The 16,303-nt window shown below is 42.8% G+C and overlaps 1 protein-coding gene across 1 annotated transcript in view; it reads left to right on the top strand.

Annotated features, from left to right (window-relative positions):
- The first annotated feature begins 960 nt into the window (after positions 1-960).
- Positions 961-16,303, top strand: part of bcr (BCR activator of RhoGEF and GTPase) — a 91,058-nt gene continuing 75,715 nt past the window's right edge. Inside the window, exon 1 of the mRNA XM_085359730.1 lies at positions 961-3,393. Coding sequence (XP_085215856.1) covers positions 1,773-3,393 — 1,621 coding nt within the window. The 5' untranslated portion in view covers positions 961-1,772. The remainder of the gene's footprint in view (positions 3,394-16,303) is intronic.

Raw genomic sequence — 16,303 nt, 5'->3', positions numbered from 1 at the left:
ACATAGCATTTGAATTGTCTGCTTCTTCCTTTTATTATTGTACTGAAGTTATGGTAAATGGACTGGTTCTTCCTCTACTCTACCTGAGCGCTCAAAGCTCTTTCTACAGTAGGCTTCATGTACCCGTTCATACACGCACTTTTTTCTGTGCTTGAGTTCTAACATTCACACTGATGCACTTGAAAGCAACATTGGGTTAGCATGTTGCCCAACCGTATTTGGCATTCAGACTGGAGGAACCAGGTATCCAACCACCAACCTTCAAATTAGATGATGGGCTGCTCTACTTCCTGAGCTCACATTTTCACTGTGCACTACGGGAGTTTCTTCCTGTTAAAAGGGAGTTTTTCCTTCCCACTTCCAAGTAAGTGCTTGCTCATAGGGGGTCTCTGTATTACTGTAGGGTCAGACCCACTACTGTTGTGATTTGTGGATATATAAATTAAATTGAGCTGACCTGAACTTTGTGGTTAAGAAAAAAGTCAGCTACGGAATTACATTACACGTTCGCCGTATGTACGTTACTCCACTGGGTGGCAGTGTTAGGTTATAGATAGCAGTACACCTACACGATCAATAACACCTGCTACACAGGTAAAATTCAAATGAACCCAGAAGCTGTAATAATTCTTAATCTATATTAACTGCTCTTAATAAAAATGTATAAAGCAGCGAGAACACTAGCAGTAGTGGTACCCTGTGTTTCCTGATGTATTAGATGGGATATGAGTTCAGATTTTACTAAGAGCCATTAATTTATGACAAACTACAGTAGTGTATTTGAACTTGCTTGGACGGATACATTTTATTTAAAAGACAATTAAAGCTCAATGAAAACCAAATATGTGTACCCCAGCTCTGTCTCTTTAACCAGCAGACTCACTGTGGCTCTGGTCCCTCCCATTCTTGCAGCCCTCCAGTGCTACTGGCCTGAGATGGGAGCGCGCACAGCGGCACTTTCACGGCCGAAGAAACGGGATAAATCTGGAAGGGAACTGATAAAAAAAATACCACATAGGTGCTGTGGAAAAATGGGATAACGAAACGAGCAATATAATTAATACCGGATCCACCGCTTGATCCCTTCCCCTATTAAACAGATGTTGTCGTGGCTTGCATTTTGCGCTTTTTATCCATTCTCCTTCAGCGCTGATGGTACAAAGGCGCTTGGTCAGGACCAGCAGCAGCACCTGGGATTACAGCCATATGAATGGGCAAGAGTGAATGAACCGCGCACAAACCTGGGATGGTAAACACAGACAGCGAGTGAGTAAACCAAGCAGGATTAAAACACTTTCTTTCTTTTTTTTTTCTCCGTGGGAAACAGACCACCAGTGTCACCCAGCGAAGACATACTGTCATTGTTTCGACGCTGATTTAGGGGAGAAAAAACGATTCAAAAGTGGCCTTTTCTGGAATAATGCACAAGAATTATGAACTCGATTACAGATTTTTATTCATCTCTATATCTCGCACATTCCCTAGTTTTTCTGTAACTGAACAGCCGGTTTCTCTTGTTCAGAATGGGATGTATTGTTGCGACTGCGCAACCTAAGACAAGTGTGTGCAATTAGACTGTGTGCTTGTGAACGGATTACCTTTAACCATTGTCACTGCTACTGGAAGTGGCCATTGTTGTCGATAAGGAATCTGTGGTGATCGGAATAAAAACAAAGGAGGGTAAAACAGTGCACACTTGACATCACCCCCCGCCCTCTGTTTGTGAACCAGAGCTGGTCACAACCCCCCCACCCTAAAAATCTCCACATAATATGGTGGAGCCGGTGGGATTCATTGAGGCGTGGAAGGCGCAGTTCCCAGAGTCAGAGCCCCCCAAGATGGAGCTGCGGTCTGTCGGGGGCATCGAGCAGGAGCTGGAAAAGTGCAAAGCATCCATTAGACGCCTGGAGCAGGAGGTGAACAAGGAGCGCTTCCGCATGATCTACCTCCAGACCCTCCTGGCCAAAGAGAGAAAGAGCTATGACAAACAGCGGTGGGGCTTCAGAAAGACACCTTTGAATGAGGGGATGGACCCTGCAGCCACACAGGGTGCTGAAATCCAATCCCAGCAGCCACACATGCAGGAGACTGGTGTAGTTGGCATAGGAGGAGGTGGTGGAGGATATGGTGGTGGTGGTGGTAGTGGGGATAGGAGCCGTTTTCAGCCTCTAGGAGATGGATCTGGCAGGTCCAAACCCAGACCTCCACCTGCCAGGAAGTCAGCCTCCCACGGTGATGGCCTGGAGTCAGCCTTTGATGTACCTCAGCAAGCAGAGTCAACTTCCTGCGACAACCTCGATGGCCTGTCGCCATCAAAGCAGAGAGGTGGTGTTACTGTGTCACCCCGCAGGCCCACCCTTCCACCCCCTGACAAGGACCTTCCCACTGACCCCAAGGACAAGCTTGGAATGGGACTTGGTGTGGCAGCTCTTAGATCCAACTTTGAGAGGATCAAACGGGCGAACTCGCACTTAGCAGGTGATGTAGCTAAGGGCCAGGAGAAGCAGCCGCTGCCACCACCACCGCTATATACCAACATGGAGTTCCACCATGACAGGGGTTTAGTCAGGGTCAATGACCGTGACGTCTCTGACAAGATCAGCTCACTAGGCAGCCAGGCCATGCAGATGGAGCGAAAGAGATCCCTTCACTCCCTTCCAGGTAATCTGGCTACGGTGGCAGGGGAGCTCCGTGCCAGGCCAGTCTATCGAGGAAGGTCCACTGAAAGCACCTGTGGTTATGATGCAGAGTATGAAGATGGGGAACCCAATCAACGGCATTCAGGAAGGGCCAATGGGGGAAAACCACCTCCCCCTCCTTGGCAGCCCTCTGAGTTCCAAGCCTACTCCAGCGTCTATGTTGGTGGGGTGATGATGGGTGAAGGTGGCAGTGGAGATGGACGAGGGGGTGGTGGAAGTAGCAGCAGTGGAGTCACAATGAGAGAACATGGTGGATGTGATGATCACCTTCTGACCTGGCCTCGTCGCTCCTATTCCCCAGGTAGCTTTGAGGATGTAGGTGGAGGTGGCGGTTATACACCGGACTGCAGCTCCAACGAGAACCTGACATCCAGTGAGGAGGACTTCTCCTCAGGTCAGTCCAGCCACGTCTCCCCCAGCCCTACCACTGCTTTCCGCCGTCCCTTTAGAGAGAAGAGCCGTTCACCCTCTCAGAACTCCCAGAACTCTCAGCACTCCTTCGACAGCAGCAGCCCTCCAACGCCACAGTCCCAGAAGCGTCACCACCGGCAGCAGGGAGGCCATGTGGTCATGTCTGAGGCTACTATTGTGAGTGTTCGCAAGACTGGTCAAATCTGGCCACCTGCTGCCCATCATGACCTCATGCCTCACTGTAGAACATCCCATGACAACAGTTTCCATGGAGATCACATAGGTGAGTGGTGGCTGCTGTCTGTAATATATGTTTTGTTAGAGGTCAGGTGGGCTGGAGGGCGAAGGACATTGTAGGACATCTTTCTGTGAGGAGGGAGGGGGGAAAAGAGTGAAAGCTTGAGTGAATGAGTATTATTTAGTCATGCTGGAATTATGTTGGTATGTTTTCATTTTTCTTATGCATTTTTAGACCCTTCTTCATGTAATTTGTATTTCCTCTTCAAGCCACAAAGCAGCCAAACGTTTTCGTGAGAGATACTGTTAGCACAATTTTGTGCGTGCACGCAAACACTCTGGACTGTGTGTCCTCTGGACAGCCTTGCGTGGGAGAAAGATGAAAGATCCACCTCTGCTTATTTCTGGAATGTGTGTCGGCTGGGTGAACAGTAAATGTGGTCAGTCTGCGTTGAAACGGCAGGTCTAGCCTTTCCCAGATAACTCTTGCGGCTGTTAGTATGGAATTCGAACAACTGTCTGTCTTCCTGCCTGTCTTTCTTTCTTTCAGAATTTCGAAAACTGTCCCTGAACCACAGCCTGAAACTCTTCACCGGCAGAACAAAAGAAATCCAGTCTTATCTTTCCAAACAATTATCTACAATTATCTGCCATATACCTAACAGCTAAAGTGCAGCCTTCCAGCTATGGCACCTGTAATAGAAACCGCTAGCAGAGAGATGTGCAGCCTGGAGCTGAAATCATGGGTACTGGCTTACTGAGCTGTCATGCTGAAGCCCAGCAGGAGTGAAGTGTGTTGCTTTGAGGAAAAGCACATTAGGAGGGCACAGTTTACTGTAATTGCGCAGTAAAGTTTCCATTTCAGAGGCTGGGCCAGGTCACAAGAAGGAAAAGCCAAACACTGCTTGGGTAGTTCAAATATTTGATATATATGTATATTTTTCAGATATAGATTGTTGTTTACCAAGGTGTGGTTAGCTGCACGTCCGCTCATTTTGGAGTGTTGTCTCACTGGTTTTCTGCAATGGAAGTGAGGAGTGTTTTAGCACTCACTTGTAACAGATTTAGGACTGGCATCCTGCTTGACCAGACAGGCAGCAGGATGCTGGCATCACACACGTGCTCCAGTGCCAGGATGAACTGGAAAGACAGGAGGAGGTAGTCTGATAGATGGTAAAAAGGGAAAGAAACACAAGCAGTATTATACAGGGGGACCAGAAGAATTGAAAGTTAAAGAGAAAGTGTGAAAGCAAGGAAAGTTTAGGAACAGTGTTAACAGCTGTACAAGTACGCAAAAATGTAGCTAATCTAAGTAACATTTCTGTCTACCTTCATTCTCGAAAGCATTATTGTGTGTATACCAGTACTGCTATTTGTCTTAATATCCTGAATGTTGAACAGGCCTCTTTGCATCTATAATTCATTTATTTGAATTGAACCACTGACACAGTGGTCCTGGTGGGATCAGCTAAAATGCTTTTCCAGGCCGGATGCGATCGTCAAGGTGCGTGATTGCATCCTGTTTCAACAACCACGCCAGAAATACTTGTAGTGAAAGGAAAATACTTTTTGTTTTAAAATAGCAAGTAGCAGTTTAGAGCAATGCTAAGCTATTGGCTCTAGCAATTAAGATGTTAAGATGTTTTCATTTAGCAGCAAAACCCAGATAGCTAGTCCACAGCAAATGGCTATGTTATCTCCAGCTGGTATGTTTAGGATTATCACTCCACTGTCTGCCCTCTTTGTTTTAGCATCTTTTCCACAACAATGAGCCCTGCGGGAAATTAGGCGAGCCGGAAAAGCAGGGATGGAAATGCAGGATGGGGGTGATACATTTAGTGGGATAATCTGGAATTTGAGCAAAAGATAAAAAATGATGGTTAGACACCCTGCGGGGATGTCTTGTTTTCTAGTTGGGGTTTAAGCTGAGGGCAGATACATATGATGTTGATAACAGTGAATGTTGCATCATGTTTGGGCCCTTAGTGTGTATGTTTTGTTTTTGTTTTTTTTGACAGGCAGGTAAAGGGATAGTAAAGGAAGTGAATGTGTTTTTAGTGGCCGGCTGATTATAATGAAGAGCGGGATGGTGTTGTGAGGAAGACTGAGGGAGGCAGAGTGCAAGGCAGAGCTGTCGTTTCTCGCTTCATTGGTCAGGGATGCGGGGGCTGGAAAGAGGCACAGATGGGAAGAACTCTCCCGTTGTGTAACAGAAACACACACCCAGGCTCGCACACAAAGAGAGACATGCTTGATGCCCACTCTTATACCTTAAAGTTGGAGTGCTTTTAGAAGTAGGTGTAAACGTCCACTATTTGATCCATTGTTGTATTGTGAGATAATGCCGACTGGCCAGGTCATTGTCTTCTCTTCTCTTCTCTTCTCTTCTCTTCTCTTCTCTTCTCTTCTCACAAATATAACAACCAGATCTTTTGAGGATATGACCGAGTGAAAGATAATGGCAAAAGCAGGGAAGATTGGCAGGTTACCCCTCCCCCCCACCCCTTCGGCTGCTTTTCATTTTTGAACTTGATTGAACAAATATGAGCTCAGCAGTATACCCTCAAACATTTAATCATTCATCCTGACTTAGACTGACACATTTCTTTTACATTTTGACTTTGAGTTTTCTAATTTGTTTTTACAGCGAGTACAGAAAATCGAATTTAATACAGTAAAAATGAAAAAAAGCTACACAAAAATATGGGGACTCTTGGAGGTCATTTGGTTTATGTATGGTAAACCTACTGATGGGGATTAACTGATAAAACTCACATTTTTTAGCGGTAGCAGGAAAGTGTCCCTACTCAGGTTTTGCTCCCCAGCCCAGCCCCACCCACACATCTCACCCACTCAAAGTTTTTAGAGGTCAGTTCATTAGAGAAAGTGCAATGATTCTTGTGCTGCCCAAAAAATGGTTAGTGTCTTCATACATTGTTTCCATGAATTAATCTGAAGGAAAGTCTGACGAAATGTTTTGTTTCTAGCGTAACCCAGGTTCTCTGAAAACTGAGTGAGATATATCACTATGGGGGAAGCGCCTTCTGGCATGACCAGTCACGGAAGCGCCGCTACCACCATGTCTGTCTGAGATAAATCATTTCAAGAATACGGAGTCCCCCATCACCACTTTAAAATTGCCCCTTGCGCTATACCAGGCAGGATTTTCTTACATTTGCCCATGCAAGTGCTAGCTGGGTTTATTGCTGGGTTTTGCCTTGGTGTCAAAATAGTGGGGATCAATCTTTGAGATCACCAACACTTGCAAACGCTGCTCAGGGATTCTACCTGTATAGCATTGTTTTCAGAAGTTGGTGTTTGCCAGCAACGCTTGTGCATGTTTGACGCCCATACATGCGATGCAAAGGGGATGGAGGGTTTTCACCGAGTTCATCAACCCACAAACATTTTGGCAAGTCCAGGTTATGATGTCCCTTACTTTGCTGCCACCAGTGTTCCCTGGACAGATCCAGTGGTTGCCATAACTACTAATGCTCAACTTTGACAGCCAGCAAATGGCTATATAAACACAAGCTCAGTTGACGTGCTAACTTGATAAGGTGCGGGAATGCAACAACACAACAACCTGTTACCAGAAAAATCTTTCCAGTAATCTTTCCTGAACCCACAACAACCCACATTCAGGGACTACCTATCCTGGTTCAGAACCGCTGACGAACTCTAGTGATCGTTACTGGGAAGAAAGTGAGAATGCCTGATGTTGGGTCAAGAGATCCGTGTGGGATAGCAGGGATAGCAAAGGACAAACCTAAGAAAACTTCACCCACTGTATCTGTCCTATTTATAAGTACTGCATGCTTTATGTGCAGGGATTATCACAAACTAACCATTTTAAAGTAATTGCATTTCTTAAACTCTCTATTATAGAAATGAATAGGTTAATACCTTTTTTAAAATCTGCATTAGGATGGTGCTAAATTTTACACAGGCAACCAGTCGTATTAAGAAACCTGTGGTAGATATACAGTCATGTGAAAAAAGTTTTCCTTTGACTCTGTGCAGTCCTGTGAAAAACTAAACGCACCCTTTGGAATCCAGAGGAATTAAGAGGGTAAATGACAACAAGATGCTGCTAATCAAATGCACTTGAATAACTGAGTATTAGCAAGTTTGAGCACCAATGTAATAGCAAAACTTTTGTCATTGCAAATACGTATTAAAACATGTGTAGGAGAAGACAAAAAAACAGTCATATAGAAAAACCATTCCTGAGGGCAAAAAATCTGATTATGTCATCAGTGTCTGTCTGCGTGCATTTCTGGATATAATTCTAATATATTTGTCACCTGAAACACCATAATGTGAAATGCATACACACAAGATCCTCCCCGTGAAATCAGAGTTAAGTGTGTTGCCTGTTTGGCTGTCGCAAATATTGCTCAGCATCTTTAAATACTGTAACAAACTAGTGATCAGTGGAGTGAGCATTGTGAGAGGGAAGCCAGAGAGGATCTGAGAGGGGCTGTATGTTTTGCATCATATGATTCAGCATGTATTTCACATATGTACAGAAGGGGGAGAGAAAATGGAAAGGAATGTTTTATAGTGTCCTTGTGTAGCACAATGACCCCCTTTTTCACACGGGGATGGCAGTGACTATAAAAAAGATGCATTTAGCATGTGTTGTTGAGTGAACTGGGGAGTGAAAGCAGGCTGCAGGCTTACAGTCAGGCCTTGAGTGGTTGAAGGAGTAGTGGAAAGAAGTATGAGAGGATAAGGAGAAGAGGTTGGAGGCTGAAGGAGGGGAAGCCAATCTGCCTTTCTTGCCAGCTGGGTGCTCAACTCAGCCTTTCATTGGCCTGGCTGCACCAGGCCAATGAAAGGCCTGGCTGCACCCTTTGTTCCCTTGGCGAGATCAGTTTTGGAAGAAGAAATCTTCTTTGCTAGAAAAAAACCCCAAAAGCCAAATAATAAGTATTTACTGATGTGCAAAGATATGTAGGTATGTAGATTGTTGAAACAACTTTCATATTACAAATGATGTATTTTTATATTTTATTTGTGCCACAGTGGACATAAAAATTTATCCCTTTTTTTGTTATGAGGTGCTTACAGAAATAAAAGCTTCCAGTAACATCTTAACCAATATAAATTACAGCTTTTAAGAGATTACATAAAAAACCCCACCAGATCCAAACAATATTCTGTATACAAAATAACTTTACACCACAAATTCTTACCAAAATATGTCCCCAAACCACCGCATGCATGCCACAGATCACCGCTAATTGATTCATATGCATTCAAATATATAATGCGGATAGAGGTAGAGTTTCCTTGTAGTGTTCAGTGATGATGTTGCATTGCTGTGTTTCTGATGTAAGAGTCCAGTCTGGCACAGAGGCTGGCCTAGAATTGCTTGGTTGGCACTGGACAGCAGGGTGGAGCAAGTCCAGCATCTCCCCAAAGAAAGTCAAACTGCCTGGCTTGGTTTGTGAGCCTGGAGCCTCCTGTGTGTATTGTTGTTTGAGGTTGTGTGTGTCCGTGTGCACTCGTGTGTGTGTGTGTGTGTCCGCTGTCCATGTTTTGCAGGCTTGGGGACAGTTTTGGACATTCAAACCAACCTTAGGGTGAAGGGAAGCAGATTGGATGATCATAACTGAAAACTGCAGACAGACATGCAAAGTCAAACACACATAAACAGCACACACTCATATCCCTCCACAGGGTAATTACTTTTCCCTGCTTCACTTAATTCTTCTTTTTGTATTTGCTTGTGTATTTCCTATGTCAAGCATCCAGCCGCAATCTTTTCTCGGCCGCTGACGGCACTTGGAAAATCCCTGTCATAAACTTTGGTGACTTGACACCCCCCCCCCCCCCCCCCCCCCCCCCCTTTATTTTTTTTTAAAACTCCCCTTACTTTTGAACAGTGGCCATCTTGGCTTCCCCTAACACAGCCCGTGCTGTCCCAGTCACTCAGGTTATAATTTTGATTGGCCACACTGCATGGAAACTGTACTAGTTAGCGTGCACAGCTCACCACTTACCACAGAGCTTTGTACTTGCAGTATAAGTGCATGCTGTTGTGTGTTTTCTGGTGTTTTGCATATCTTCGGTTAGCTGCATGGGTTATTAATCACAGCCAGGTCTCTAAGGGGCCAGGTTAAGGTGGTTGAGACCACAAGGCTCCGTACTGATTTGTTTACACTCATTTACTTTTGTCTAGACATAAAGGAGCATGCCACCTATTTATGTCAAGGTTGTGTTACTAGTCACAGAGCTCGCTATATAATTAAATATCTCAGTTTAGAGAATAAGAAAATTACTAAATAACTAAAAACATGTGAAGTGAAACAGTGACCATCATGTTTGTAAGACATGGAAACGCAAACACAAATTTACAGTGACATAGTATTAATACATATGATTTCCTGAGAGAAAGCTTATGTGAACTAAGCAGAGGGGTCTAGCTTGCTGTCTCTTGTCAGGTGAAAATAATTCGGCAATGTAAACCTCTTTGTAACCAATTTCACACGATTGGCTGCTGACTTCCTCCAACAACCACTCATAACCGGTCAGAGCATACACATTTTTCTCTTTTAGCCGGTGGCTGCCAGATGGTCGCTGGCAGGACTTTAGACCTGTGTGAGTGAGGCCTCATATGCCGTGTCTACTTCCAGGAGATAGTTTGACACTGTGACCAATATAAAGCCACATTTTGATCTCAGTGAGAGCTGCTTTATTAACAATGTGAGGCAGATAAGCCTATAGTGCTGTGATGCATTTTCACACACATGTAATAACTGGAAGCCAAACAGTGTTGCTTAAAGAGCAACAGAAACCTCTCTAGTGATTGAAATCTGTAAGCCTTAATCGCCACTCTTCAGTCAGGGTATTAAAAATTGCCTAACATTTTTACTTTTCCTCACTTAACACAGCTCATATTAAAGCATTACAGCACCAATGCATCATGTCCTATATGCTACACTTAGGATTGACATGTATTCACGTTTAAAAGTCATACAGAAACGTCCCACAGTGAATCGTGTGTTATTGGTGGGCTTTAGCCCAAGATTTTTAGATCGGTTACCCCTGAACTACAGTGGTTACAGATTTAATACATTTATATGACCATTTTCCCTTCTTTGCCATTTCTTATACTGTCTTTGTTTTGTTCTTTCCAGCAATGCTTCATTAAAACATCTGCTTCTGGTTTCCTTTGCTTGGAACCCTTTAGTGGCACTTCACTTCTCTGTCTTTATTCTTCCTGGTTTTCCACCAAGCAAGGGGAAAAGCAGAGAGACATCAAAGTCAGGACACCCCTCACAGTGAGGCCTCTGTGTGTAATTGTTGAATAGGGGTTTACCTGACGAAATCTCTGTAAAACAACACAATCAGTGCCAGCTGTTAGCAGCAGGCGTTCTTGTTACAAAGCAGAAAAAAACTCTTCCCGTGCACCTGCATCTGACTTTTCCTCCAGCTATGTTTCCATACATGCACTGTGTGTATGTGGAGTTTTTTTTTTTTTTCAGTGTACCAGTGTAAGATGCACTCCTACCACCTCCTGCAGCTATACCCTTAAAGGCTTATAGTTCTTCAGAAAATGGCTTTAGTTACATTCATAGTGTTAACCACAGTCCTCCATCAGAACTAAAGAGGGTTAAGCTCTAAATAGGTTGTAATATCCCCTGTCCTCGGCTCCCTGAATGCCCTCAATATCATGCTGTCTTTTGTCTAATATTGCAAAAAGAAAAAAGTGAAGGACATGTTGTTTTCAGAGTGAACTATTACATGTGGTTGGTTCTTGATGTTACCTCGGATTCAGCAAAAGAAACAGCCCATATGGAAAAGAAATAGAGAAAACTTATAAAAGACTTGCATCAGATTTGGCTTGCTTCATATAGTGAATCATATAAGGCTTATATGATTTACTCATGAAAGTGGCCACTTTCTTATTACTTTCATATATTGTTTTAGGAAGTATCCAAAACATACAAGTTTCATTTATATAATTTTTCAAGGGATCTTATGTCTGTTTTCACTCTTGTATGCTTTTCATACAAGTTCCACACGAGACAGATACAAACTTTATAAGATTAATATATATCTTTTCCATATGGGAGAGAAGGTGCAGAAAAGTCTAAAAATTCATGAAAATTTTGAAATTGTGAATCTTAAAGGGTGAAACGGAGAGAGGAAACTCTTCAGGCATTCCAAGCTTTCTGTGGCTGCAGATGATTAAGAGCCGTCTTCCCCTCCACATTCCCATGTTTTCCCTCAGACTGTGCTTCTATCAAACACGCATGGAGGAAGACATCATTATCTCACAGCAGACGTGTTGCTCGGTTTGTTTTCAGCTGCATTTAATCTCAATTCAGTATGAAATCTGACAAAACAGGCTTCGAGCCTCATTGACATTCACAACATGTAAGAATAACCTGAAAAAAGAAAATGAGCAACAAATGACATCATGCGCCTGTTTCCCTAAAGGTCTTCTCTTGCACTTTATTCATCCTCTTTATCTCATCACCCCCGGCCTTTTCCCATTTGCCTTTTCCTTGCCTGCCTCATTCACTTCATCTGAGCACCATATAAAGTGCTGCTTCTAATTTCTTTCTATTTGAAGCCAATTTCCATCTATATACCATCTTACAGCTGAGGCAGATGCATACTGCTAAAATTGACAGAATGAGCTCACCAGGATGGCTTTTAGTAGATAAGGCTGACTGCTCTGTGCTCTGTACAAAGCTCACTCATAGAGCGCTGTTTCTTCTTTCACAATAGCAGTTCGTGTACAGTGTTTGAGCAATATTGGTTATCTTCAATGACATAAAGAAGTAGACTATGAGCAGGGACTATGGACTATACCAGTAGGCTATAGGCAGTCTACTGGTAAACTGTGCTGAATAAAATCCAGTATCCTACTTTCTCAAGAGTTCCACATTGTCCTCTGATAGAAATGCTTGAACATACAAGTCAGTCCAGGTGTTTTTGTCAGTCTGAAATGATTCCAAATTGGAACAATTGATCCAAACCCAACCCCCAGCCCTCGGTTGGAATGACACATAAAAGAAAACAAAGAGCTCATTACAGCCAGCCATTCCCTCTGCTTGTCCTGTTACACTGCGGGCTTTCTGCATACTTTGAACCTGTCAGCTGGCTCGCTCTGTTTCTTTGTGTGTATGCATGTACTTGTGTGTCTGTTTTGTTTTTTCCCCCCTTCTCTTAGGCTCTATAAGACTGTGTTTAACCTAAGTAGCAAGACGAGTTTGTTTAGTCAATAGTTGTTGTAAAGTACTGGCCAGGCAAGGTGTAGGTGTGTGTATGCATTTTATTTTTTATTTTTTAGATTTAATGATTAAAATATTCCTGTGTGGATATTCTGGCTAGTATTACTTATACAAATGCTTCATTGAATGTCAGCACACAGCAGGATTATAACAAAATGTAGTTACTAAGAAAAAACTAAAAAAAAACGGAAACTCCAGAAACTATGACAAACCTTTGTAAATAAAGCAAACACATTTTTACCAGCATCATGTCCTGTAACAAGGATGTCATGCTGGTGTGTATTAAGCAGCATATCAGATGATTATATCAGCGAGGCTCTATTTTGTGGTGCCAACGTTCTGTGAAAGTAGGAGGTGGAGAGATTAAAACTAAAAATACCACCTTATCAAACTGATTCGAGTTGGACTCCTGACCCAGATGTTTACAGACCAGAGCGAACGAGCAGAAATGACTTAACCACATTTTTCAGTCCATCCTTTTTTTTTTAACTGTCAGAGTGAAAGGGAAAGTATTTATGAAGACAAGTTGTGTTTTAGAGATCTATTTAAAAAAGGTATCTGGGTATAGGCAGTGGCAAAGGATTTGACTGCAGTTCTTTCAAAGGTTCCTTTTGGACTTTGGTTGCTTTTTCTCTCATTTTCAGTCTAGTCCATGAATCTGGCCAGTTTTTTGTTTACTAAGCCACTTAACAAGGACCTGTGAGTCATTCCAGCATAAAAAATACAATTAACTCAAGGCATGAACCAGCATTGTGTTTAAAACATAGCAGGCAACCAAAGAACCAATTTTATTTTGTATCTTTATGCATTTTGTTATAAAAACTAAATTTGTTCTTATTTCCTTAGAGGAGTGTAATAAAAAAATACCAAAGCCACACAGTTTCACAGACATAAAATAGCATTTTCCCCAACAAGGTGATTTCCTAAAAAGAATCAGCTGAAAACTTGGTATATCTTGGCAAATGTGTAGCATGTCCTCAAAAAATGGACAAAAATGGATAAACCCGAGCGATGCCTCTGGTCTTTCAGTTGATTTGTCTACTGTTCACCAAAGCCTCATCAGAAATGGTCTCAGTGGAAGTGTGGCTATCAAGAAGCCATTGATCCAAGTAACAGGAAACGGGGAGGAAAAGCTGAGGTGTCCCAGATTAAATAAAAACTGGACTGAAAATCAGTGGCACCAGGTCTTATGGAGTGATGAATCCAAATTTGAAATTTTTTGGTCAAACCATCTGTAAAACCTTGTGGAGGCTCTGTCATGATTTGAGTTTCATTTCAGCCAGCGGTGTTGGGGATCTTGTCAAGAATATAGAATTATAAATGCAGAAGTGTACTGTCCGATTTTCATCCGTCATGGAATACCATCTGGAAAGCATCTGATTGACAGTGGCTTCATTTTTCAGTAGTGTAATGACCCCAAATGCACTTCTAATGCAGAGCTTTGAATGTCCTTCAGGATGCACTGAGAATTATTCCTGAAGACTCGTTAAAGAAATTAGGTTTGCCTAAAAGAGTTCAGGCTGTGTCAGGAATAAAGCTGTTCATACCTGATACTCTTGTGCATTACTGTATTTCTCCAGTTTTTATGCATTTCAGTGTCATTTTAGGACAAAGAAAAATTAAAACTTAGGATAATGTCCACATCTTCAGAGACACTTTATTAGGCACAAAGAGCAAAATATATGTGAAACTGACTGCAATGTGACTTTGTCAGTTTTGAGAGGATGAGGATCTGCCCAGTTTAACAGACATGTGTTAAATGTCAAAAAGCAACCTTTCGGCAGATGTGAAGAGATGTTTGAAATCCCATTATGCTGTCTCTCACTCTAGCTCCCTTTATTGTCTGTTATTCGTTGAGCTGCTAGTTGCAGAGGGACTGGATAACTGTAGGCTCCTGGGGAAGATCAGATTTCATGTTGCGATCCCCCTCCCCTTCATCCATCTCTTCCCTGAATGCCCTTCGGTAACATCTTTCCTTCTGTGAAATCTCTTTTATGTCACTCAATATCCCTTTATCCATCCCCCTGACCATTTTGCTCTCTCCGGCTGCCTCTCTCATTCAGTGCTGTTCAGCCTGGAGCGCACTAGACAGTACAAATGCTGATTTTTAAGCCCAATTTGGCCATGACAGCTGATTTTCAGCTGTGGGGAGACGGCACTTGTCTGCAAGAATACAGAACACATAACTACGGATAGTGGCAAATGCTGTTTTTACAATTTTAATTTGTTACCTCGAAGTGCAAACATGATGTTTTCAAAAGTGTCCCATAACAGCAAGTAAGAGAAATCTGAGTGTTATCCTGAGCAGGTTAGAATGTGAAGTGTGTCTTCAAAAATCTCTTATTAATTGTTCAAATTTTAAAAACCTTTTATCTGCATCAGCATTTTTTCTTTTCTACATTTCTGCTCCAATCCAATGTTAGTCTTATTTTTTTCTGACAGGCAACACAATCCAATCCAAGACTTCGTATATGTGGATATAAGAAGTCCAACTGTCCAGCTTTTTCTGTTTTACCTGTACATAGCTCTACGACAAGTCTGGGTAATTTCCCTCACAGCACTTCAGTCGTAATGCGTGATATCTTTAAGTCTTCAACAGAAACCTTGTGCAAATAATCCTGATGGCAAGAAAACAAAGTCACAGTGAAGGCGTGTGATGTTTGCACTGGGCTGATACCTTGTCCCACTTACTATAAAAGTCAAGGAGCCAATTTGAATCAAACATAAGTACATCTAAAAAACAAAACCAGGAAATTAAAAAGACCTCTCTAAAATGTCAGGTTAAGCAGAGCAAACTTGCCAAATAGCTTATCTGACATTGATCTTACTGATGGTTTACAGAAACTGAATTTGGATGCAGGAGGAATGGATTATGAAGCTATTCTGCATGCGCTGCTTTGTTGTGGGATTCTGAGCTTCCTCTGTTATGTCCACATGGAGTCCACATGGTCAAAGCTAAACCCTGTTGTAGAGCTGGGCGATATATCGAGTTTTTAAAACATATCGATATATTTTTATACGAGATATAAGATGTGACAATATCCTTTATATCGATATAGTCTATGTTACGTTATAATTATAGTTGTGGAGCCGCAAGTTTGCCTCTCTTTCGTCCACTTTTGTCTCTACGCAACGTTACTCCGCCTCGCCTTCACTGAAGACAACTCCCCCTCCTCCCCCATCGCTTCACGTGCAGGCAGCGACAAGACGGACACGGCAAATCTCCGTTAACGAGTTACTGCGCATCGCCCCATGCGTGGGGCTGGACGGCGTCAACGTGCTAACGAGCTAAACATGCTAACGAGCTAACCGCGCTAACGAGCTAACAGCGCTAACCCTAAAATCCTTTCATTCTCTCAAAAGTTGATAGCGCGCCTTATGTATGAATTCTGGTTGTGCTTGGTGGCCGCGAACCGATTTTATGTGGTACACGGCGTTCAGCAATCTGTCAAAAATGTTTGAGTACGACTTTGGTAAGCTACGGAGCTGCACCGCTTGATAGATTGTCGGCGCATTACGGCTACCGAGGAGCTTCGCGGAGTGATACGTACTGTGCATCAACGTAATATTACCGTATTGTGTGTGTATAAGGACCATAAATGGCACCTGTAAGAGACGTGGTTATGAAGCGGATTTCAAACTCCAGGCTGTCAGTCACACAGTAAAACTTGGGAACAGAGCAGCTGTGAAATCTGTCTGTCT

This window comes from Diplotaxodon limnothrissa, linkage group LG7, assembly GCF_057381915.1.
Source record: "Diplotaxodon limnothrissa isolate DT_005_m linkage group LG7, D_limnothrissa_male_GT1.1, whole genome shotgun sequence".
NCBI lineage: Eukaryota > Metazoa > Chordata > Actinopteri > Cichliformes > Cichlidae > Diplotaxodon > Diplotaxodon limnothrissa.
Note: the sequence above shows the minus strand (reverse complement) of the source record. Positions and strands in the feature narration are given on the sequence as shown.